Source organism: Oncorhynchus gorbuscha, linkage group LG15 (genome assembly GCF_021184085.1).
Source record: "Oncorhynchus gorbuscha isolate QuinsamMale2020 ecotype Even-year linkage group LG15, OgorEven_v1.0, whole genome shotgun sequence".
Classification (NCBI taxonomy): domain Eukaryota; kingdom Metazoa; phylum Chordata; class Actinopteri; order Salmoniformes; family Salmonidae; genus Oncorhynchus; species Oncorhynchus gorbuscha.
In genome coordinates, this window is record NC_060187.1 from 50,709,230 (window position 1) to 50,734,324 (window position 25,095).

At 41.0% G+C, this 25,095-nt stretch overlaps 1 protein-coding gene across 5 annotated transcripts in view; it reads left to right on the top strand.

Moving 5' to 3' along the window:
• Positions 1-25,095, top strand: part of LOC123997463 (adhesion G-protein coupled receptor D2) — a 161,632-nt gene that overhangs the window by 49,070 nt on the left and 87,467 nt on the right. For all 5 annotated transcript variants that reach the window (XM_046301730.1, XM_046301733.1, XM_046301734.1 and 2 more), the window contains 5 exons: positions 378-480; positions 672-825; positions 1,753-1,886; positions 2,398-2,513; positions 3,908-4,028. In XM_046301730.1, coding sequence (XP_046157686.1) covers positions 378-480; positions 672-825; positions 1,753-1,886; positions 2,398-2,513; positions 3,908-4,028 — 628 coding nt within the window. The remainder of the gene's footprint in view (positions 1-377; positions 481-671; positions 826-1,752; positions 1,887-2,397; positions 2,514-3,907; positions 4,029-25,095) is intronic.

The following is a 25,095-nucleotide window of genomic DNA, read 5'->3' on the forward strand; positions in this document are numbered from 1 at the left end:
CGATTGGTCAATCGGCTGGTGTTGGAAATAGCGGGAATAGGCGACTTGACAAGGAGATTTATGAGCCAGTCACACATAAATCATCCCAGACACACCCGATGGCATACAGATGAAAACAAGAGATGGCTGGTTATTCGCCAATACTTCATTTGAATAACAACAAAATGACAGACCCACACTTGGCTTGCTATAAAGCTGAGGATGGGGTTGGATAAATCACAGAGTGAGCCTTTAAAGCCATTATATTCGCTGCTATTACTTTCTTGTGAAAGTGTAATTGTGTAATTATTGCAAAGATACTTGATTGGGGTTTTATTGTTATGCCGTCCTGTTAAAATATAAATGTTTTCGACACTAAATCTTTTGATTCTGTCCAGCATTCCCAAATCGGACAGGACGTCTATCCACAAGAACTTGTTCATTGCGCTAACCTGTGCCCAGATTGTCCTTCTCTGCAGTGGCTCAGCTGTCAACAACAAGGTAGGCTAACAATCTTGGCTAACTGTGGTGTCAAAAATAATTAACTTTACAGTTAGTTAGCTACGGCACCTCTCTTTGCTAGGAAACCGCTACTTCTGAAACGAATAGGGTGGCTCCACATTTTGTGACGCAATCCTCTTACAAAGCGTATTGGTCTGCCGTGTTGTTTATCTGATTCTTGACTCTGTCAGGTGGCCTGCACCCTGGTGGCGGCCCTGCTGCACCTTTTCTTCATGGCTGCCTTCAGCTGGATGCTGGTGGAAGGACTGCTGCTCTGGAGCAAAGTGGTTGCGGTCAACCTGAGCGAGGACCAACACATGAAGTACTACTACCTCATTGGCTGGGGTATGACACAGAAGAACAAGATAGAAGAAGATTTTTCTTATTAGTCCATTGAGCAACAATGTCTTTTCCATATCCCATTCTCCCCAGTAGACATACTGTACACATACACTACATATACTGTACAGTCAGGTCCATAATTATTGGTACCCTTGATAAATATGAGCAAAAAAAGACTGTATAAAATACATTTTACAAATACTGAGCTATATTGTATGGGGAAATTGTATTATTTTATACTAATACAATTTCTCTGAGAAATATATATTTATTTTCAGATCCTTCCTATCCTTCATCTGCTGTTATGGACTGCCCTCTTCAGTTCAAACCACAGGTTTTCAGTGGGGTTCAAGTTCAGAGACTTAATGTTGATTTTGTGGTAAAATTAACCATTTCCTTGTGGATTTTGATTAATACTTGGGGTTATTGTCTTGCTGGAAAATCCACTTGTGGCCATGTGTCAGCCTCCTGGCAGAGGCAACTAGGTGTTTGGCTAAAATGTCCTTGAATTGAAGAGGGCAGCCCATAAGAGCAGACAAAAGATATCAAGGATCTGGAAAGATTCTGTATGGAGGAATAGTCTAAGATCCCTCCCAACGTGTTCTCCAATCTCATGAAAACATTGGTGTCATTATCCTCGCAATGGGAGGGTGCTGGAGTATTAAAAACGGGTGCAAATAATTTTGTCCCCCATCGTTTGAGAGTTTACTTGTTAAACAAAATATCTTTCTCTGAGCAATTGTAATAGTTTAAAATAATATAATTTCCCATTTGTTTTAGCATACAGTATAGCTCAGTATTTGTATTATTTATTTTATAGAGAAAATAATTATGTACCTGACTGTACATACACACACACACAGTGCATATACACACACACTCAGGAAGAACTGATCTCTCTTGCTCTAGCTCTCATTCCCTCCCTACCAGGTCTGCCAGTGCTGATAGTCACCATCACCCTGGCCTCTGCCTCGGGGAAGTACTCTGCTGATGGCCACTGTTGGCTCAGTGTGCAGAACGGGGTCATCTGGGGCTTCGCAGGCCCTGTCATTTTCATAATTATGGTGAGAACACATGAACACACGCACATTTATTTGCTCGCATTGCATTGTCTGAAAGCATTGAAAATACACCGAAAACATCCCAAATACATAATCTATACAGCTAAAATCAATGCCATGTAAAAACAAGTTGACATTAAGGTTAAATAAATTGTTCTTTCTCAATTTACCAAATTTTGCTAACCGTTAAATTAGACAAAATCAAGAAGTCGTCATGAAAAATCTTGAGTTACAGCTCACTTTGAGAAAATCCTGCGAGTTAACGCGATGTTTAAAGTTGAATGTTTTTATCGTTTGCCAGCCCTAATTATTACCCCCCAAAATTCTACTAATTTAACTCTAACAGATGACTAAACAATGTCTTAGATACAGTAGGCCTTCTGAATACAAACAGTACCTCTCACATGACTTGCATGTTTTAACCAAATATGTACTGCCTTTACACTGTTGAAATGTATGTGAATATATTGTATGTCTCTGTCTAACCGACAGTGTGTGTGTGTCCTCTCATCAGGTGAACATCATGGTTCTGATGCGGGTGGTGGTCATCACCATCTCCACAGCCAAGAGGAGGTCCATCATGCTGGCAATGGATAGCAGTCCTGTGGAGCAGGCCTACGAGCAGATCAGGTATGCAACACACAGGGGCGTAATTTCATTACAGTTACTGCCACTGGAATGGACTACTACTAGGTGGTAGACAATACTAATGTAGTTGTTCTATGTCTTTGCAGAAGTTCCATGGTTTGAGGTTGGTTTTATAATCTGGTTAGAATTTGTTTTTAACATTGTGCATAAAGCCGGCAGGTATAATACTTTTATTACTTGTCATAAGCATGTATGAGGCATTATAATCTCTTATACAAATAACTCCATGTATATAATGACTTTTTTGGTCTTACAAAACATTGTGGACATCCGCTCTTTCCATGTCATGGACTGACCAGGTGAATCCAGGTGAAAGCTATAATCCCTTATTGATGTCACTTCAATCAGTGTAGATAAAGGGGAGTAGACAATTGAAACATGGATTGTGTATGTGTGCCATTCAGAAGGTGAATGGGCAAGACAAAAGATTTAAGTGCCTTTGAACGGGGGATGGTAGTAGGTTCAAGGCGCTCAACAGTTTCCCGTGTGTATCAAGAACAAGGACATCCAGCCAACTTGACACAGTAGTGGAAAGCATTGGAGTCCAAATGGACCAGCATCCCTGTGAAACGCTTTCGACACCTTGTAGAGTCCAATTCCCTGACAAATTGAGGCTGTTCTGAGGGCAAAAGTGGGGTGGTGCAACTCAAAATTAGCAAGGTGTTCCTAATGTTTGATATACCTAGTGTACATATTAACTGAATTGCAAGATATTAACTACACTGCAAGAGGTGAGGTAAAGTGTGTTGGTATTTTTTCCTTTGTTGTTTCCTTTACCCTTTGTATTGGATACAGTGTGGTGTGTGAAATTTGAGTCTAATTATTCATTCACTGAAGTGCTGTTTACAATCTATCAGTGGAAATCATTTCAACGTGTAAATGTTTTTCCTGCAACTCAGCTGCGCTGGTCACAATAACAACTCTGTGGAGGAGGAATATCAATGATAGTGTTGAACGTCAGCCGGCCAGCCCGATGGCAGCCAGAGTGGAAACTTAAACACATTCCTCCGCTGAATAAACTAGAGCCCTCTCCAGCCCCACAGCTGGTGCGGTTTAGCGGTCACCTGAACTGGAAGGTAATTTCATCCTAAACAGAATTAGGGAGCGATTTAGTGTGGAAATTGTCACAATATGAGACTAACCAGCCGCCCCTGTTGTGCTTGGGTCGACCCTCTTGCCAACCTGCCCTATTTGGCCCAGTAGGGAGCCAACCACGTCCAACCAAGCCCATAGCGTTGCGCACTGATCCGATCCAGAATGGACGGGGAGTTTCAGTGTGAGGTGCCTGGATTGGGTGGGTAATGGGGAAACTGTCTACTAGCATGGTGCCCAGTCCTTCAATTTGTGTCGATTGGCTTGTGGTTGCTCTCTCTCAGGGCTGCAGTGAAAGCGGTGCTGGTGCTACTGCCAATCCTGGGCCTGACCTGGCTCTGTGGCGTCCTGGTGCCCTTCTCCATAGTCATGGCCTACATCTTCATCTTTCTCAACTCACTGCAGGTACTGGCCACATACTTTCACTTATCTAAAAAAAACATATCACTCTTTCTGTTGTTCAATTTTTTTTCACCCATTCTGTCTCTGTGTGTTCTCTCTCTTCCTCTCACACTCTTTCATTCATTCTTTGTCTCTCTGTTGTCCTCTTTCTCTCTCTTCCTCTCCCTCAATTCGGTGTTATACACGTATGATCATATACGGATGTGTAGATTATTTGCTATAGGCCTATTTCATTGGAGGCCTACCCAGTAGAGGGACATACTGATTTGTAGATGTTGATTGGAGAATTAACAAGGACTGCAAGACCACTAACCACCAATAGAGATGGAAGTGGCTCAAGTTTCAGTTGAGACCGTTGTTCTTTGAAAGGCCTTTAGGTTTTGCTGAGTGAATGGGATGCTGTATTAGAACCAAACTCGGAGATTAAAAAAGGGACACAATCAGTATTTGTGTCTAATAGGGACTCTCATTTTACCATAAAAAACATCCCCATCGTTTTTTAAATGTTTTTTTTTTAATCAGAAAGCATTTTACTATTATGCATTCTCGTGATTCTCTTATTCTGACTCTGAAAGAGAGCAACAAATTCTCAAGGTTTCCGTTTGTGTTTGTTGGAGACAAGGTTGACAGGAAATTAGTAGCATTCTGCTTGTGTTAAACAGGTGCTTCTGTTTTTCAGTGAAAGTTACAAAATGGTTTCATGAGCTACTACAGAATTTACAGGCTGACATCTTGATTGTCTATTGTGTTCATGTTTAAAAAAAAAAAATCTTTCAGCTATAAAAAAACATGTTTTTGTTATTTTATTTAAGTCTTTTATTTACAGTGAACAATGTACATCATTTCAGTCAAATTCACCACTTCATATCATGTTTTTGATATTGGATTCAGTAGTCATGTAAATAAAATATTTTTTTAATCAGTGAAATAAGGTATTTTAAGATTTAGATGCACTATTGTAAAGTGACTGTTCTACTGGATGTCATAAGGTGAATGCACCAATTTGTAAGTCGCTCTGGATAAGAGCGTCTGCTAAACGACTTAAATGTAATGTAAATGTATTTTTCTAATTACATTTCATAAATATGACACATACAACATTCTGAAGACATGAATACGTATTTTCTTATGTTTTATCTCAGCAGTGTACCCAGGAGTTAGCTTTAATTTTTACTTCCGACCCATAATTAACATCAACTTGAGAAATATCGGTTTTCACATGAAAACATTAATTCCAGTGTAACTTAATTATCTTGCTTGCCTGTGAAAATAGGACAGAGAGAGGGAGAATAATGTAACGCTCAGAATGCGGTCTACCCTGGTGTGCAGTACTCGCACTACTCACATCCTGCTTGGCAATTTGTAGTCATCTTTAATCAGCTGTATCTTTAATTGAGCCGTATATTTAACAAGAAATCAATAGAGATTTAGCCCGAGTCAGATCATTAAGAAAGCCCTCTCTCTTTCGAACTATAAATAGTTATGTTTCTCCCACATCTAATTACATTTTTTATCATAACAATAATTAATGCAGGCTATCTTAGTAGTCGGGGTGGAGTAACATAGCTTTGATGGACGGCTTCCACTTTAACAGTAAAGTAGAAACATAGAAACAACTTTTCCTCATAGTTTTTCCTCAGCCCTGCTATAAGCAATAGAGCAAACTGAATGAAGAAATGATTTTGGGTCCTTCAAGCTTCCGTTACCTCACTAACATGCAACATGACTCCTTTAACATCATATTATCCACGTGATCGCATAGCAGACTAGTTACAATATTTTTATGTCTATATTCGTGACGTAATTGGAGGATTACCAAGAAAACATATACAGTTGAATTGCTCAGATACAGGTAACAAATGTACAACTTTCTGGTCAGGACAGTGTTTATAACTGCCTGTGTAATGTTAAAATAGGCATGTTTGCAGTTTAGATTCAATGTTAGCGGTCATCATGCCTTGAGGAAATCATCCTACACATAATCACTGTCTGCATTTATCGCACCAAAAGTCCCAGCCCATGTTTATCGTGTCAATCTTAAATAAGGCAACAAATAGCACTAACCTGCACCTTTTTGTAATTCACCAGTCAAGTACAGTTTTTTTTATGTGACTGTGTGAGTGAGTACCTTTTACTTCTATCAATGCTAAATAATGAAATGAAACTGAATAAATAAATGGCCATCCAAATGGGACTATATACATTTTTCAAATGACTGCTTATTGTGTGGGGTCAGACTGGTCAACAAACCTCGCCTGAGGAGGAATTAATGAAGTGACGGGGCACTCCGTGTCAGTTGGTGTGGCGATTGGGGCCCTATAATAGCCAGCTGCTCCTGAATTCTGTAATCGTCCCTGCTTTAAAGGCTTTGACTGTAGAGAATAGGGCCATACCACCCCTGCTATGCAGAAAACTAGTCCCCCGTTGCTAACCGTGACCTGGCATTCAGCATATTGTCCCTTATTATATATACCTTGTTATCACTTATTAGATTATTGCTCTTCAGCTAGAGTGTCACTCATGTATTGCATAATTTCTCAACTATGTCTTTCAAGTGTATTATTCAGTATTTTGGGACTGTTAAAGCTGAAAATGTCAGATCACTATATACGAGATATTTGCTCCGCATGCTTTGAATTCTTATCAAAGAATTACGGCTTCAGAGGGTGGACATCCGGTGAAACAAGAAGTATCATGCATATAAAAAACATTTTTGAAAGTATTAATTGCTTTGTTGGGAATTTGCGCATCCAGCTGGAATGCCAGCTATTGATGTAAGCTTTTTGGAATCCGAGGCTAGAGTTGAGTCTTTGATTCGATTGTCGCCATCGCTCTGTTTTTAGTCTTTTAGGAAGTATCGCATTTGTTTGATGGCGAGGGGACGGAAGTCAACACAATTTCGGTGAGTCACAGAGACGGTTCTCAGCACTAGGCCCAGCGCAGAGGAAACATCCTGAGTGCTTTCTGTGATCTTCTAATTGTACTGAGAGTCTTTTCGGCCCGGTCTTTTCCACTGGAACATGAAGAAAATAGACGTCCCCCGTGTACAATTTAAAATGGATTCATCTGTTTTCCTGATGATTTCCAGGCCCATGTGGTGCCCCCTTTCCTCTCTTCTCTCTCTTGCATAGCTCTCTCTCTCTCGTAATGCAAGCAAGGCTTAGGTTTTGGAGCAAAATCTTGGGAGCCAAAACATTTATCTTGTTTTTGTGTATCAATGTATCTTCCACGTTTTTTCACCCACTTTTTGTGATACATTTTAATTTGGTGTCATCGGTGACTTCTTGATGCATCACGTAGGCCTATACTGATCTCCAGTTCTGCTGGAGATGTATCTAACTACAGTATATCCTCGTTCAAATGACATTGATTTCTTGGCGAGGAAAAACCTACTTGAACATTCTGAAATTCTAATGGCCGCCCATAAAGATGATGAAATGCAGGAAATACATAATAATGCACGCAAAACCTCAAGTGATTCCGGCATGTGATAAAAAGAGGACGTTTTAAGGACGTTTTTATTTTATTTGTGGCTATTGTATTTTCAGTGGGGTGGCCAAAGCAACGTAACGCTTAACCTGCTTGCCTTTACTGTTAAATCAATAAAACAGATAATGTTGACAAGCCTTTTTCATCGCACTCCTCCCCCCTATTGGCTGCTTGACAAGATTGTTTGAGTATTTACAGAGTTGTTGTTCTCTTTTCTTCTCTTTTTTTTGCAGACATTAACCGACCATGATAAACAAACGAGCAAACACGATCATGCATTTTCTTACACGCCAAAAGCTCACAGACCGTTTTTCTTTTCTTTTCCCCACTGATACACACTGGGAGTGTTTGTGTGTGTTTGTGTGCATGCGCTCATATATGTGTGTATCTTTGTGTGGTTTTATACCCTAGCATTTCCTCATATATCATTTGTGTTGTTGTTTTTGACTCATTTGATGTTTTGCATTAAGAGCAACAGCACATGGTTTTGTAGATTCTAAATTTGCTCCATTTTGAGTAAGCACCCATTGGTTCCGATTGTATTTACTATACCATGTAATTGGTCCTTGGTATATATTATAATATACTGAACAAAAACATAAATGCAACATGCCACAATTTCAGATATTGTTTTTATTTTATCAGTTCATATAAGGAAATCAGTCCATTTAAATAAATTAATTACGCCCTAATCTATGGATTTCACATGACTGGGAATAAAGATATGCATCTGTTGGTCATTGATATCTTCAAAAAAGGAAGGCGCAGGGATCAGAAAACCAGTCAGTATCTGGTGTGACCACCATTTGCCTCATGCAGCGAGACACATCTCCTTCGCATAGAGTTGATCAGGCTGTTGATTGTGGCCTGTGGAATGTTGTCCCACTCCTCTTCAATGGCTGTGCGAAGTTGTTGGATATTGGTGGGAACTGGAACACGCTGTCGTGCATGTCGATCCAGAGCATCCCAAACATGCTCAGTGGGTGACATGTCTGGTATGTAGGCCATGGAAGAACTGGGACATTTTCAGCTTATACCAATTGTGTACAGATCCTTGCGACATGCTAAAACATGAGGTGAATGCCGCGGATGAATGGCACGACAATGGGCCTGAGGATCTCATCACGGTATCTCTGTGCATTAAAATTGCCATCGATGAAATGCAATTGTGTTCGTTGTCCGTAGCTTAATGCCTGCCCATACCATAACCCTACCGCCACCATGGGGCAATCTATTCACAACGTTGACATCAGCAAACCGCTCGCCCACACAACGCCATACACGTGGTCTGCGGTTGTGAGGCCAGTTGGACATACTGCCAAATTCTCTTAATCGACATTGGAGGTGTTTTAATGAACATTCAGTTCTCTGGCAACAGCTTCCTCAAGACTTGAGGCATCTGTGGCATTGTGAAGTGTGACAAAACTGTGCATTTTAAAGTGGCCTTTTATTGACCCTAGCACAAGGTTCACCTGTGTAATGATCATGCTGTTTAATCAGCTTCTTGATATGCCACACTTATCAGGTGGATGGATTAACTTGGCAAAGGAGAAATGCTCACTAACGGGGATGTGAACACATTTATGGAGAACATTTTAGAAAAATAAGCTTTTTGTGCGTATGGAACATTTCTAGGATATTTTATTTCAGCTCATGAAACATGGGACAAAATCTTTAAATGTTGCGTTTGTATTTTTGTTCACTGTACATTTACATTTTAGAGTGATACAGTATATCGAATAGTTTCATCGATATTTCATTATGTCCCATTCATCTGAATTAAGGTAGTGGGAGATAACCAAATTACACATAAAGACAAAAAATATCAATTGGCCACCAAACTCCCTCATACACTATATATACAAAAGTATGTGGACATCCCTTTCCAAATGAGTGGATTCGTCTATTTCAGCCACACCCGTTGCTGACAGGTGTCTACAATCGAGCACACCGACATGCATTCTCCATAGACAAACATTGGCAGTAGAATGTTCTTACTGAAGAGCTCAGTGACTTTCAACGTGGCACTGTCATAGGATGCCACCTTTCCAACAAGTCAGTCAGTCAAATTTCTGCCCTGCTAGAGCTGCCCCGGGCAACTGTAAATGCTGTTATTGTGAAGTAGAAACGTATAGGAGCAAAAACGGCTCAGTCGCGAAGTGGTAGGCCACAAAAGCTCACAAAATGGGACTGCCAAGTGCTGAATCACGTAGCGCGTAAAAATCGTCTGTCATTGGTTGCAAAACTCACGACTAAGTTCCAAACTGCTTCTGGAAGCAACGTCAGCACAAGAACTGTTTGTCGGGAGCTTCAGGAAATTAGTTTACATGGCCGAGCTTCCGCACACAAGCGTAAGATCGCCATGCATCAGCTGGAGTGGTGTAAAGTTTGCCACCATTGGACTCTGGAGCAGTGGAAACACATTCTCTGGAGTTATGAGTCACGCTTCACCATCTGGCAGTCTGACGGATGAATCTGGGTTTGGCGGATGCCAGGAGAACGCTACCTGCCCGAATGCAGAGTGCCAATGATAACATTTGGTGGAGGAGTAATGGTCTGGGGCTGTTTTTCACGGTTCGAGCTAGGCCCCTTAGTTCCAGTGAAGGGAAATCTTAATGCTACAGCATACAATGCCATTATAGATGATTCTGTGCTTCCAATTTTGTTGGTTTGGGGGTTTGGGGAAGGCCCTTTCCTGTTTCAGCATGGCAATGCCCCTGTGCACAAAGCGAGGTCCATACAGAAATGGTTTGTCAAGATCGGTGCGGAAGAACTTGACTGGCCTGCACAGAGCCCTGACCTCAACCCCATTGAACACCTTTGGGATGAATTGGAACGCTGACTGCGAGCCAGGCCTAATCGCCTAACATCTGTTCCTGACCTCACTAATGCTCTTGTGGCTGAATGGAAGCAAGTCCCTGCAGCAATATTACAACATTTAGTGTAAAGCATTCCGAGGAGAGCTGTTATAGCAACAAAGGGGGGACCAACTCCATATGAATGCCAAAGATTTTGGAATTAGATTTTTGGTGAGCAGGTGTCCACATACTTTTGGTCATGTTGTGTATATCCCTAGAATATGAGAGGATTTTAACTCCTTCCCAGCCGTCTTTATGAACTTGTGGACCATAAATACCACCATGCCTCATCTGTTCTCTTATCAAGCTGGAAATAAATAGCATGGAGGGGGGCTTCACTTGGCCATAAATCGCAGACCCTCCGTCATCCAATCTCCGTGCAATGTCATTCAATAGCTCCCTGCTATCCATTACCTGGGCATAATGGGCTCCTGGCCATGCATTGTCCGTCGTATTATTAGCCCATAACTTCTAACTATCAATAACTTTTGAGTGCAGTGGGAGCGAGAGATTGGGGGAGGAAGGGTGAGAGTGTGAAAACAAATGGGCTGGGGCTTGGAAGTTGGAACTTTGTGAGTTTGCTCATTGTTAATAAGTGTAGAGGAAACTACAATATTAGTTGTAGAATAGTTGTTGCTTTTAAAGTTGTTGGTTTTTCAGCTTTTGTGCAGCAGAGGTTGTAAGGCATTTAAAATGTCTGCTTTTGAACCACCAGAGGGCAGTGTAATTTCAGTCCTTCAAATTTCTTACAATTACAGTGGGGAAAATATGATGAAATCAGTAACTGTTTTTACTTGTGTACTTTCTTGTCAAGCTTTTTAATTAGAAGTTGCTGATGATGACAATAGCTCTTACTTTTCCTTTGAAATGAATAGTCAGTGCCTGGATAGAAATTTAATTCCAACTGCATTCAACAGCACTTCAGAAACAGTTTACTTTTTTAATCATGTTTAATGCTGAAGGAATAGATTTGATAAACTAATCTAATGATGAGATGTAATTGATTCGTTGTGGAATTAAGTTTTAGCATGTTTAAAGAGGCTACTTTCTGATTTTGGAGATAATAGATATTTCCCAATCTTAACATCAGTGCCTAAACATAACATCTTATTTTTCTGATTAAAATATGTTGTATTTCCTGGGCATTCTGTCAAAATTATATTTAATTTAATATGTGGTGTCATATATAATATATTGTCATTTGTCATGATGAGATTTCTGAATACCCATATGGTGTCGAAAGAACCAATATAATTTGTGCTTTACCATGACATGACTGTTGCTCAGTCAAAGTAGACACCCAGTCAATTCATCAATACTGGTTCTATACACACTGGCTGTCCAAATGGCATTTTAGAAGCCAATGGAACAAATTACAATTTTAAAAAAGAAGGAATTTTAGCCAACATGGCTGCGTTTACACAGGCAGTCCAATTCTGATCATTTTTTAACCATTTGTTCTTTTGTCCAATCAGATCAGCTCTGAAAAAGATCTGATGTGACTAGTCAAAAGACCAATTAGTGGAAAAAATATCAGAATTGGCTGCCTGCATAAACACAGTCTTAGTAGTCAGGAATCAGGGCTTTGGGCTTTTTGGAAGGACTTAAAAAAAATGTTGTGTGTGTGTGAGAGAGAGTGTCTACCTGCGCCAAAGACATAGTCATAAGAGCATAGCGTTTTTAGACACTCAATATGTTCTAACTAAAACTCTGTTCAGGAATGTTTCTCTATTTATTGAATGTGACTTTTTTCACGTTTTCCTTTGACGGGTTGTTTTGACATTATTTTGACTGATTGTTTGACTCATTGTGGCTGTTTTGACAGGCCCTTTGAGCTAAGCCTTTGACTGGGGTAATTGTATGCAGTGATGATAACTTTCCCTTCTGACCGACTTCTAAGGCTGTCGAAAAAGACTTGACACTTTAAATAAGTGTTAAGGCTTTATGAACCCTTTAAAAGGCATATAATGATTTTTCAGAAATCATTCATAAGCAAATGTCATGATATAGTCTATTAAGTGAGGCAAAAGGGTCATAATGCCACCTTGGGCAAAGCACCAGGTAGACTGAGCTTTTTTATCATCCCTTATGTAGTATAACTTTGCTTATTAATCATATTTAGTGCTTATGAAGCCTCTGAATGCCTCCTGAAAGAACTGGACATTTCTTGTGGCCTTGTTACTCAGTGGGCCCTGGGCCTGTATCTCTAGGAATTACGCTTGTGCAAGTTCCGTCTTAAATTCTGCCCACCATTAACTCAAAATGCATCGTCACAATGGACCATTGCTCATGATTTTCTAGTCACGGACTGAATTTTGTGTCATCGTCGGAATTCTGCCCTTGACATGAACTTGAAATACAACTCATAAACAAGATATTTCTAATAATTTTCTAGTCATGAAGTGAATTTGGTGTCATGTCTCTGAATTGAGTGGATTCAAATGGATTCAATTGAGTTGACCCCCCAGTCCACTGGCTGGTGATTGTCTCTGATTAATGGTGGTTGTGGCCCAGGAGGAGATCAGGGGGCCGTTTACACTCCTTTCAGCTGTCGCAGCTGTGTGTCATGCTTCAGTTCTCCCCCCCACACTAGCAATCCCCGGCGGAATTTTTTGGCCATGCGTACGCTCACTCGTGTGGATGCCAAGATACCTCCATCGGGGGCACCCTGGGAGTGGGCCTGGGTCATGTTCTCTGTGTGTGTGTGTGTGTGTGTGTGTGTGTGTGTGTGTGTGTGTGTGTGTGTGTGTGTGTGTGTGTGTGTGTGTGTGTGTGTGTGTGTGTGTGTGTGTGTGTGTGTGTGTGTGTGTGTGTGTGTGTGTGTCTCCAACGCCCGTCACCTCCCTGTTTCCCACCTCAGACAAAGGGGAGACTGGTTATTTTAAATCCCAGCACACGACAGGGAACAAAAACAGGAGTTCAGCTTTCCAGGCAGTTGTCCAGTCAGTCAACTCACATGAACTCTCCAGCCTCTCCGGGGCAGTGTCTCTCACACACACACACACACACACACACACACACACACACACACACACACACACACACACACACACACACACACACACACACACACACACACACACACACACACACACACACACACACACACACACACACACACCTTTCCTCTGTCTCCCCTGCGTAGACACACACACAGGGTTGGGTAGGTTACTTTTTAAATGTGATCAGTTACTAGTTACCGGTCCAAAAGTTTAGATGACCTAACCCAGTAACGTAATCTGATTACTGAAGGGGCATTAGAATTCATGTGTCAAACCTATTCCACAGAGGGCCGAGTGTCCTTAATTGATGAATTAAGGTCACAAATTAGTAAGGAACTCCACTCACCTGGTTGTCTAGGTCTTAATTGAACATTGAAAACCCGCAGACACTCGGCCTGCCGTGGAATGAGTTTGACACCCCTGCATTAGAAGAAGACAAAAATGATTAATCAAATGCCTTTGGTGTCTCATCACAGTGGTCTCTGACTTGTGGTCAGACTCGCTCAGGTGGAACAAACTTTAACCTGCGCCTTTTTTCAATGCTGAATTGAATGTCATTGAGAAAACAGAAAGGTATCATAATGTTGTTGTTTTTTTGCAAAGATCCTTTCTGAATATAAAAGTAATTGTCTACGGTAATAAACTAGATCTACATCTAGTTAAATAAAGGTCAAATAAAAAAATAAAAAAACACAGACACACACACACTCCCACTGTTCCCGAGTGGCGCAGCGGTCTAAGGCACTGCATCTCAGTGGTAGAGGCGTCACTACAGACAACCTGGTTCGATTCCAGGCAGTATCACAACCGGCCGTGATTAGGAGTCCCATAGGGCGGCGCACAATTTTCCCAGCGTCGTCCGGGTTTTGCTGATGTAAGCCGTCATTGTAAATAAGAATTTGTTCTTAACTGACTTGCCTAGTTAAATAAAGGTTGAATTTAAAAACACACACAGCCCAATGGTCAGATTATCAGGGAAATGTTTTTCATGTTGAATTGTTTGAGATGGCAGCAGGCAGGAACACTATCCCCCTAGGAGTCCAGTGCCTTTGTAAAGTTCAAAGACACAGCCCCTACTCAGTGTGGAGATATCTCGCATCACATGCTAACTTAAATAATGCTAATATTTTCTGTTTTCCCACAACTGTACTTTTTCAGGGTAAACTAAAACCTTTGGTAACACTTCATGATAGCTTTCATGAATAATCATTAATAATGCATTTAATAAACTATTGATGAATATGTAGTTCTGGGTCTAAATTATAGTAAAAAAATGTATTTATAAGTAGTTGAATAGGTATACATTCATTAGACACTCTGTAGCAACAGGTAATAGGGTATCACTATGTAGCATAAGGTACTAGGGTATCACTTTGTAGCAACAGGTAATAGGGAACTTGTAGTGCCAAATACATACAAGCACATTAATAACAGGGCATGCGTATATCAGTCCAATAACTGTATTCATAAATGTGTTCATAAATCCCCCCAAAAATAAAGGGCACGGAGGAAAAAGTCAATTGCTTGCTTTTTTATTTATCCAGGTGAGTCAGTTAATAACATTCTTATTTACCAGCACAAAACAATGTTAAACAAGATTTCAAGGTCAGTGTTGTCTCTTACTATGAATTCCTAAGAAGATGTCATAGTCATAGTGTGCTTTTTTAGGTAGTATATTTTTGGGGCATTTGCCTCAAACTTGTTCTTGTTATTTTTTCATGTCTCATTTCATGTTACTTAACTTTGGAAGTAGATAAGTGTTGTACACTGTCTAAGGAGAACACTGACACATTTCATATTGCATTTCCATAACTTCTTATGGAAATAAATACATTTTATGAATGAATGAAAACCCTTGTCAAAGTCTCACAAATACAATTGAAAAATGATATTTGGGTTAATTCCATAAAAATATTTTTTAAGTCCAATAGACCAGTGAGCAATGTGTGGTATTTAAGAATAAAGAAGGGCCTCATTTTGAACCAAACGCCATCCGAGCGAAAACCCCAAAACCTGACTATATCGGTGCTGCTGGGAAAATAAGCCGGGAAGAATGATATGCTTCCTGTCAAAAGGAGAGAATTCTAAATTCCTGCCGTTACTCACGACACCACCACCTCAAAAAATACCCTTTCTTGTATTAAGCCCACTAGCATTTATTTGCTTTAGAATTTACCTGCCAGCTCAATTTAGTAATAGCCTATGTCATATGAAAGCAAACCAGAGTGCAAGCCCATGACCCGAAACACATGATCAGCTGACTCTCACACTTCATGACCCTTTTTATAATAACACAACACCCCCCTTCCCCCTTCCTCTGCCCTCCCCCTGCCAACCACCCACCTAGCAGTGTCAGGAACCACTCCGACGACTCCAACACTGAAATAACACATTCAGAACAATGACCATTCTATTTATAAGTTCAACCACTTCTTTGCCTTCTCCGACCTGTTGTGAGCTCACAGTTCACACAGACGTGCTCGTCTGGCTGTGACAGCAAGATGGGGTAGGTTTGGTGGATTAGTTAGTTAGAAAGGGGAGCCCTCAGCCCGACCACATCGCAGTCATATATTTTAAATGGGTTTGAATCTATCTAAGTGCTGCAGACTGTTTGGCTTGCTTTGATGCCTACTTTGCAGATAATTAGTGAGAACTGGGTCAGCATGGGGCAAGGCAGCGGCATCTTTTAAATATTTTGTTGGGGTGGGGGGGGGGGGGGTAAAGGCCGTCAAATACACATGCCAATTTGCAAGTGAGCTATTCGCTTATTTTCTCGCATGTGAATTAAACCAAAATAAACACCAATGTATTATTCAGGGGCCTTGACTTTGTAAATCATCATTCCTTTTCGAAGGAAAGCTTAATTGTATGTCACAGCTATTATTGAACAGGGAAAGGAAAATTCAGTCTGTCGGTTTATCTAAGAATTTACGCTGAAAAGGGATGCTATGCATTTAGATTTTTTTTCCCCGCATAAAGATTGCCCAGGGAACTACCTGGCTATTTCAAATGTTACAGCATTGTTGTTTCAATGTTACAGCAGCATTGTGTAAAGCAAACATGGCATGGAGTCACAGACAGAGAAAACAACGGCAGCCAAGGGGATGTCACTCAGCCTCAGCCCCTTTGGCCTTTTGCCCTTCCTCCCATGGCCGTGCTGTGCTTTCTCACACACACAGGACAGGGTGAGGCACACACACAGACACAATCCGGCATCTTGTGTCATTTCCTCCGCGCACCGCCGAGCCGCCTGGCCCTAATGAGTGTTTACAACGACATGCTGATTCCTATTAATCTGGTTATTGTCGACTGGAGGGAGGGAAGAAGGGAGGGGTGGAAGGAGGTAGGGAAGGAAGGAGAAGGGAGGAGGTAGGGTTTGTGTTAGAATGGGCCCACGCCGCTGAAGGTGGGAAAAAGAGTGCGCTCTCTCTCTCTCTCTCTGACAGATCGGGGCACCACCACCTCCCTTTGCTCCGACGTTACACTGAGCAGATGTGGTTCCCCAGTTGTTATTCCTAGTAATTATCCTCATTAAGTGAAAGCATGTGCCAATCAAATGCCTTTGAGAAGGGCCCTGGCCGGGGCAGAAAATCGCCCTAACACCATCTCAAAAACGTCAAGCCTGTGTCATTTCGACTCATTAGTAGGCTAGATTAAAGAGGTTAGTCGACCAGGAGTTGAGAAAGTCCCGCGGAACGAGAGGCTGAGGCAGCGACATTATTTCGGGTCGTTTCACTTTCCTGTGGTTGATACATTTTATGATTATCACGTTTAACACTTTGCGATGCTCAATCACATGAAAAGGCCGAAAAGCCATATGGGCCTTTTTTAATCCCTTTTTTAAAATGTAAGACCTCTTAGATAATTACTCCTTAAAAGCAGAGAAATAAATATACACAAAAAAACAATTCCAAATTCAATTAGTTGAGGATTATTGTAATAAATTCTATTTTACGAAATTGTTGAATAATTTCTTCTACAGTAGGAAGAGGTGAATAATTTTATGGCATCTTAAATAGGGACACAAAAACACAGAGCCATACAAATAGAAAGAGAAAAAAGACAAGACAAGTTCCCCCCCAAAAACAAGATATATGAAGTCTTCATGTCGATGAACTACCATTCGTTTTCACTTTGAAGTCCCGCGATCCGTAGTAAACTGTGATTGCATGTGACAGACTCCGGGTCCCCTGCTTTATCATGATGGATACTCCGGCAAAGTGCCTGAACTGCCGCTGGCTCCACACGTCACCGCAGTTGGCATATGCCATTAACCCCAGCTCGCCTCACCTCAGGTGGGGAAGAAGAAGAGAGGAAACACGTCCCTAGGATCCAGGAATTGGGATAATACTTCTCTCCCTCGCTAGTGCAACTTTGTCTGAGTTTGCATATCAGCGAATTTTATTTATTTTTGTAAGTGTGATTTTGCTCCGGTGTGTTGTGTGGTGTTTCTAATGCACATAGAAGCTCGTTTGTGTGTATCCACCAGTTACTACACAGTCCTTTCCTTACAGACTACCAAAAAAGTGGAGTTTTTGGGGAAGATTTAAGTTTGCTATTAATGAATGGAATGACATGTAAGAAGTAGCTTGAGCTGTTGCAAATAGTATCTGCTACAAAGGGTAGCTACCGTCTAGTCCAAATAGACACTGTTATTATGATTTGAATATAATAAGCCCAGCACAATGCCTGAAAAATACAGTCAATACACTGTGCTTACATAGGAGACTCACAAAGAGAAATAGTAAGTTGGCCTTCTTCTCTCCCCTTTTTTCATGTCGTGAAATTGAAGGTATCCTGCAAAGTATCACATTTTCTGCATTCAGTAGGTGTTAGTGTAGTGATGATGGTAGAAGCGTGCCTGATTCTATCCACAGTCAGTTGGACTATTCTCTCTCAGTTCAGAGCCGAGAGCGGAGTGTTTGTGTATGAGGGAGATTCCCAGCCCAACCCAAACTCCAGCTGCTCACTGCTTCTCAAAGATGTAAGTTCATTTTCCACCTCCACCCCACCCCCGTTAGTGGAAAATGTGTAATTAAAATATGGCCCAAGATTGACAGTGGGGTCTCATGCAATTTGACAGGGGGGCGCCCAAAAATGTCTGTTGGATATTTAAGTATTGTTAATTAAACAGCTTTCTGGCACTCAGGCTTCTCTTTCCTTTGCCAGTTCAAAGGGTTTGGTTTGACCCATGTGTTAAAAGTTTGTATCGGTTTTCTGCGCGTATGTTTTCCTTGGCGCTGGGAACATGCAATGCCAAATTGTCTTGTTTAAAAGTGTGTTTGTTTACAGTTCGTTCTTTCGCCCTTATTTTCTCCCACATGTGTACGCTAGGATAAATCCGGGTATACGGTTACACACTCAGTTGGATTCGAATCGTATTGTAACAGGCAGATTGGTGTAAAAGTTCCAGAATTAAGTTAACACACCAGACAAAATCAGTACATTAGTGAATGGAAAAGCTGCCACTCGAGTGGCTTCGGTCGGTGTACTTAAACAAGAACAAGTACAATAAGAAGTACAATAGTGCTCTCATCCGTTACCGAAGGAGGTTCATCAATAACATTTGGCCCTCTGATGTAAAATCAATACAACACACACCGACACAATGTTAGACCGATGGCAAATGTTGTGACATCTGTCATCGACTGGCTATAAAGATATGTTACCATTGATTTTACCGGGATAGTTTTTTTTTTCACCTTTCTCTCCCTCTCTCTCGTAGTTGTTAGGGTGTAATGGAAAAAATAAATGAATGTTATTATGAATGAGGCATGGTCAGCCTTGCCAAACTCAATTAATATTAGAGAAACAATGTGAGAAAGAACACTGTGATTAGATCTTTCAATTTTCCACGGGATGCTTTGCTGGCAGTTTGAAAATGGGGTGGGATGCTCAGGGGGGGGGAAAGAGTTTTGTTCAGCGCTCGCTCAAACATGTTTTCCCTGACCTTCCAAAACTAGCCCTTCTGAATGGACAACTCTCTCCTGAAAACCAGAACATTATTTGGTGTTTAGGGTCCTCTGTGAAATGTTAAGTATTTTTTTAGGCTACTTTGAATTCTTCAACAACCTTGACATTTTGTAATGGATTCTTTAATTCGCGGGGTTCTCAAAGTGGGGTCCGCGGCCAGATAACAAAATAAAAAAGTGTATGGGTGGCACACAGGGATATTGGTATCCACAGTACTCTACCAATTATCACATTTTCAACTCAATAGTTCTTGTATTCCCCCATCAACATTTTTTTGGAGAGGAAGACATAAATGCACTGGAATTTAGACTTTCAAACTGCAACTTTTTCTCTCTACCTCATAGCAAAATGTGTAGAATTGCAGGAAATTAGCTTGAAAATGGCTACATTTTTATTTCTGATGCCAAGAGATGCGGCCCTTTTAAAATGTTCCTTCCCAGTGCCCAGACTTGGTTCGTCCTGCCATGTAGTGCCGAAGTCATAGAAACTCCTTGTATGCTATTTTTTTTTTTATCTCACTTGAGTTGTGTTCATATGAATTTGCTATTACAAAGTGGTCCCTGCCCCAAAAACATTGTGAACCCTTGCTTTAAATCTTGCTTTCTACTGAAAAATGTCATATCTGTTGGATGCTAATTGTTTTCATGTTGAAATTAGTAGAATTCCTTTAGTATATATTTTGTATTATGTGTGATCCATTTAATATGGTGCATTTATTCCAAATGTATTTTGAATTCATTGATAACTTGTTCAATTTTGGCAAATATCAGTTTATAATATTAATCCAATACCAAATGATCAATAGAGAAACAGATTAAGTTAGATAAGCGTACCATATGTTTAATACAAAATGATGATACTGTACATGATATACCTAAGATGTGATGTGTGTGTGTGTATGTGTATGTGTGTGCACGAGTGTGTACAAAGCGCTTGTGCCTGTGTGTGTGTCACAATTTGCCATGGGTTTGTTTCTTGCTGTATACCTCATCGTGCCAGTGGTAGCAAGCAACATCTGTTTCGGCTTGTTGTTCCTCTTGGCTGCTTTTCAATTGGATTTCCTCAAGCAGGTCCAAAAGCTGTCACCTCTGCTAGGCTCTGCTAGCTATCAGCACTGGCCCCTATATTAAGTAGGTGTTTCAGGGCTAAGCTAATAACTCTCCCTCCTCTCCTGAGTGATCACAGTCAGCACTGCCCCTCTCTGGGCTCAGTTTACCCCCTGCTCCACAGGGGTGGCTGGTCTGGGGGTCCCCCATTCACTCTGACACTGTGTGTGTGTGGTGGTGGTGTGGTGGGATGGGACAGTGTGTGTTGGGGGGGGGTGATGACCACCCTTGTGTGTGTGTGTACAACCCGTACGTTAGGGCTAGCAAAATTACAGTAGAACCGTGTAGCCGACAGTTATGGATGATAACATTCATGAAAATCAAATAACTGTTATAGCCGTTTAAAAATATATATTTACAGCTGACTGAAGACGGGACGCATATTCATGCGGTTGAGTCCGTTTCTGCGGTGACATGGACTCTTTGCTCCTTGCTGAAACAAGCAAGGTGTTGTAGCAAACTAATCTTCTGTTGCCTGGACAATGCCCCCCTCCCTGCAGCAGCAGCACACATAGAAATAGGATAAATAGAACGTACTTGAAGCCTAACCCTGGCAATTGACCCTTTACTAAGACCCACCCCCCTTGGTTACTGTTGCAACCTCAGAAAACATTCCCCATTCAACCACTTGCAAAATCTTCTCTCAATGATTTCAAACTGTGTTTCTAATACACAATGAAATTAAACACAGACTACCACTTGCTCATCAGGAAACTCTTGGGTATATTGTGGTGGACTGTCATTACAATTGCTTCATGGGACCCTGATAAAATTATATTTGTAGTGTAGCTACAGTAGCCACAGAAAGGCTCAGAATTCACTCAGCATGCAATTAAAGCTATATCCAAATCGCATCCTGTTGTCGTAACAGATAGGAGTTGTATTCATAACATTGCTAACTTAGCTAGCTAACATACATTTGGAAAAAAAACAAGTTAAATTAGGTGACTAGCTAGCATTAGCAACGTTAGCTAACAGTCAATGATACTGGGAGCTAGCTAACCAGCTGAGCTATCAAACAATGTAACAATTTTGGATAAAAAGATACTCCCAACAGGTACTGCATTTCAGGAATCACAGTAGCAAGTACTCCCGGGGGACTGTTAAATTATTTAGCCATTAACAACAACAAAAAATCGGAACAAAACTCTGCCTCTGCCATAGCCTTCACTGGCTTTCATGTGATTTAAAAGTGAGCTTGTCCTAGTTGTCGGACTCGATGACAGTCCATTGGAGCGCTGCGATTGTTGCCCAAAAATCTGGAGCGGGGCTTACCGAAAGGTCAATTATACTTGTAAACTCATGGGTACACCCGCAATGGCTGACTGGTATTGTGATACAATAATTTCCATGGTAATGTAGAATGTTCATTCAAATGGTGTTAACAGCTGTGGCTCATGCAATGAAATATTTGTTTTGTTTAATCAACAAATCACTGCAAATATTGATGGGTACACTTCCTGCTTTTACTTCCTGCTTTGCTCCTATGGGTACACTCGTAATGGCCAACAGTCCACCCATTATGCCATCATTGACTTGAATGGGGACTCCTGTTCTATTCATTCTATTTCTATGGCTGCACATGCAGTCCTTAGCTTTTTTTGGTTGTTGCTATTCCATCGGTTATTTTGGTGACCGCGGTCATTTGGCTGGCCAATAACCGTCATCCAAAATTCCACGACAGTCACAGCCCTAGCATGAGTGCATTGTGTTGTTTAGCCCCCACCTGACTTCCTGTGAAAGCTTACCACTGTCCTCTCTCCTACATCAGATCTACAGCATGGTGCAGGCTCTGACACAATTTATTTCCTCAGGCCATTATCACTTAAATTGTTTTAAGTACATCACTTTTATACATATGGTATAAACAATATAATGGCTTGCCCATTCAAATAAGGATTTCGTAGAATCAACGCTTTAATCTGGAAATAGTTTTTATGTCCTGTCCCTAGTGCAACCTGGCACTGTGTTGATGGCTGAATATGTTCCGCCATCATTATAAAAGCAACTGAGTGCATATTTAACATGGCTTTTGGCCCAGAATGAAATCCAACCAACATATGTGAGTGATGTGGAAATGCCTCACCCAAGGAATATTTTATTTGTTTTAGAATACTGTAGTTTATGTAATCCCTGAATGCCTGTTTGTGTGTGTGTGTGTGTGTGTGTGTGTGTGTGTGTGTGTGTGTGTGTGTGTGTGTGTGTGTGTGTGTGTGTGTGTGTGTGTGTGTGTGTGTGTGTGTGTGTGTGTGTGTGTGTGTGTGTGTGTGTGTGTGTGTGTGTGTGTGTGTGTGTGTGTGTGTGTGTCTCTCTGTGTGTGTGTGTGTGTGTGTGTGTGTGTGTGTGTGTGTGTGTGTGTGTGTGTGTGTGTGTGTGTGTGTGTGTGTGTGTGTGTGTGTGTGTGTGTGTGTGTGTGTGTGTGTGTGTGTGTGTGTGTGTGTGTGTGTATACTAAGGATTGTTTTTTCTGAATGTAACAATCACCCTAGGCAAACCACTGTTAGTCTGCTGGTGTCATCCAAAATGTGACTGCAGAGATTCATAAAATAAAATGTTTGTTATGTTGTTGAGATCCATTTATTTTAGCCCAAACCTTAAAGCTTTCAAGTATTGTCTTAATTATATTATTTTCAGACTGTTGAAAAGGGGGTTCCGTAGAAAATATGGATTTTTTTTGCAGTCGTTCATTTGGTTATATCCACAAAATTAATAATAGTATTGGATATGTAATATTTTTCCCGATTATGCTTAATGCGCTAGATTTTAACACAAGTTTTATCTTCTAGCCTTTTCGATCAGGAGAGTTGGTAGTTGGCTCTCTTTCTGACAGAGCGGCAGCCTGCCTGCATCCCAACTGGACAAAATACAGAGAAGTTTGATCTAAATGTGAGGACCTGCAAAGCATCAACTTCGAGGGCTCGGGGCTTTGACGGACAGCTTTATTTGACAGGCTGTGAGCGGTTAAAGTGAAAGTTATGTATACAAGTTAATTAAACTGTTTTTGTGTAGAGGGGTCATAGACATTAGCAGGTACCCTCTGCAAAAAGTGTGAACTTTTTTTTCACACCGTGTTTTAACCTCTTCTGTCTCTCATTTAATGTAATGACTGCCATGTGTGGTGGAATTTTCCAACCTCTGCCAAGCTACGGACAGGGCAGTCGCTTGTTTTTGAAAGGATTTCATGTACAAATTGTACTTTTGTAATGTATCATTTGTTGCTAAAGCATTGCTTTTTGACAGAGCACCAATGGTTGAAATGCTATGTTGGACGGACATTAACATTGTAGATGACTGAGTTTGTTTCGTAATTGAGCTATTTTGAGACTTGGATGATATCTTGAGTTTTTGTAGTTCAGAATGTCTGCCTAAAGGACTTGTAAGTAGTCTAGCTTTTGTGAAGCTCTCGAGAGTGTTTTGCTCTGAAGTTGAACAATTTTATAAATCAAATTATGATCACTACATACAATACTAACAGCCAAAATACAGTGAGGAAAGTTGTTTTGAAACCTATAGTTGGTTGTATTTAAATGGGAACTTTTGTTTCCTCACTTCATCTAGATCATTTGAATATAATTGTCAAACAACCCTGTGACAACTGTCCTTGATCAGTCTGATGGCACTTTCAATCAAAAAATATATTTTCCAAGCGGCCACAAAAAAGAGGAGGTGGTCATCTGAAAATATTCACACAAAATAATCGGGAACAATAACATCATTAGAAGGACTTCACGATAACCTTAAGGGAACATTCCATAATGCCCAGGAAACTGTTTGAGCTCATCAGGCGGTGGCTTAAACCTGATGGAAGGGCTCCACACCTTGCTGATTTCTCTCCCATTGTCAGGCAGCTATGGTGGCCATGTCCATTTGGTACAGAAGTGGTGTCAGGAGCCGTTATATATATTTTGCTGCGGGAAGTAGAAAGCTACCCGCCACTCCCCTTGCCGAGACACTGGCTCCCCTTAATCATAGTTTTCATTTCAGTACATTTAGATTTTGGTTCCCAAGGACAATGTCATCAATAAAACAGCCTTTTGTGAGATTTTTACCTGCTGCTACCTAACTTTCCACATTAGGGAGGGGCCACTGTAAAAAGAAGAGGTGGTCATCTGTAAACATTTATAATAATTTGTTATGTAGGCTAGGGGCTTGAGCCCAGCAGGGAGGTAAGGGAGAAGCATGAAGGCACACATCCTTAAAGTGGGGCAGGAGGACTCCTAAATGAAAAGTCAAGTGAATTTCTGTATCTTGTCACAAAGTAATGAGGAGCTAGGGCCCTTCTTCATTGCGACGTACAAGACATTCACTCTCAATCTGAGGGGGAAATGTTAACTGATGTATGGCCTGAAATTGGAGAGGAATTTATCTGTGCTCAACGCAGGGCTGTCGTGACGGGAGGGTGAAGGGAAGGGAACATGCTTGGATGGACTCGACTCGTCACGAGGGTTTTTGCAGTAGTGCTGTTTCACTGTCTCTTCTAGTTGCCAGTGCAAGTATTTCTTACGCGAGTTTGGTATCCCACTTTGCCAACTCAAAGTCCTAAGCCAGGACACGTATTCAAATGATGATATAAGATCAGGTCTCCCACCACCTCCATATAATCTTATATCTCATTGGTGATCTACAAGGGCGAAAATGATCCT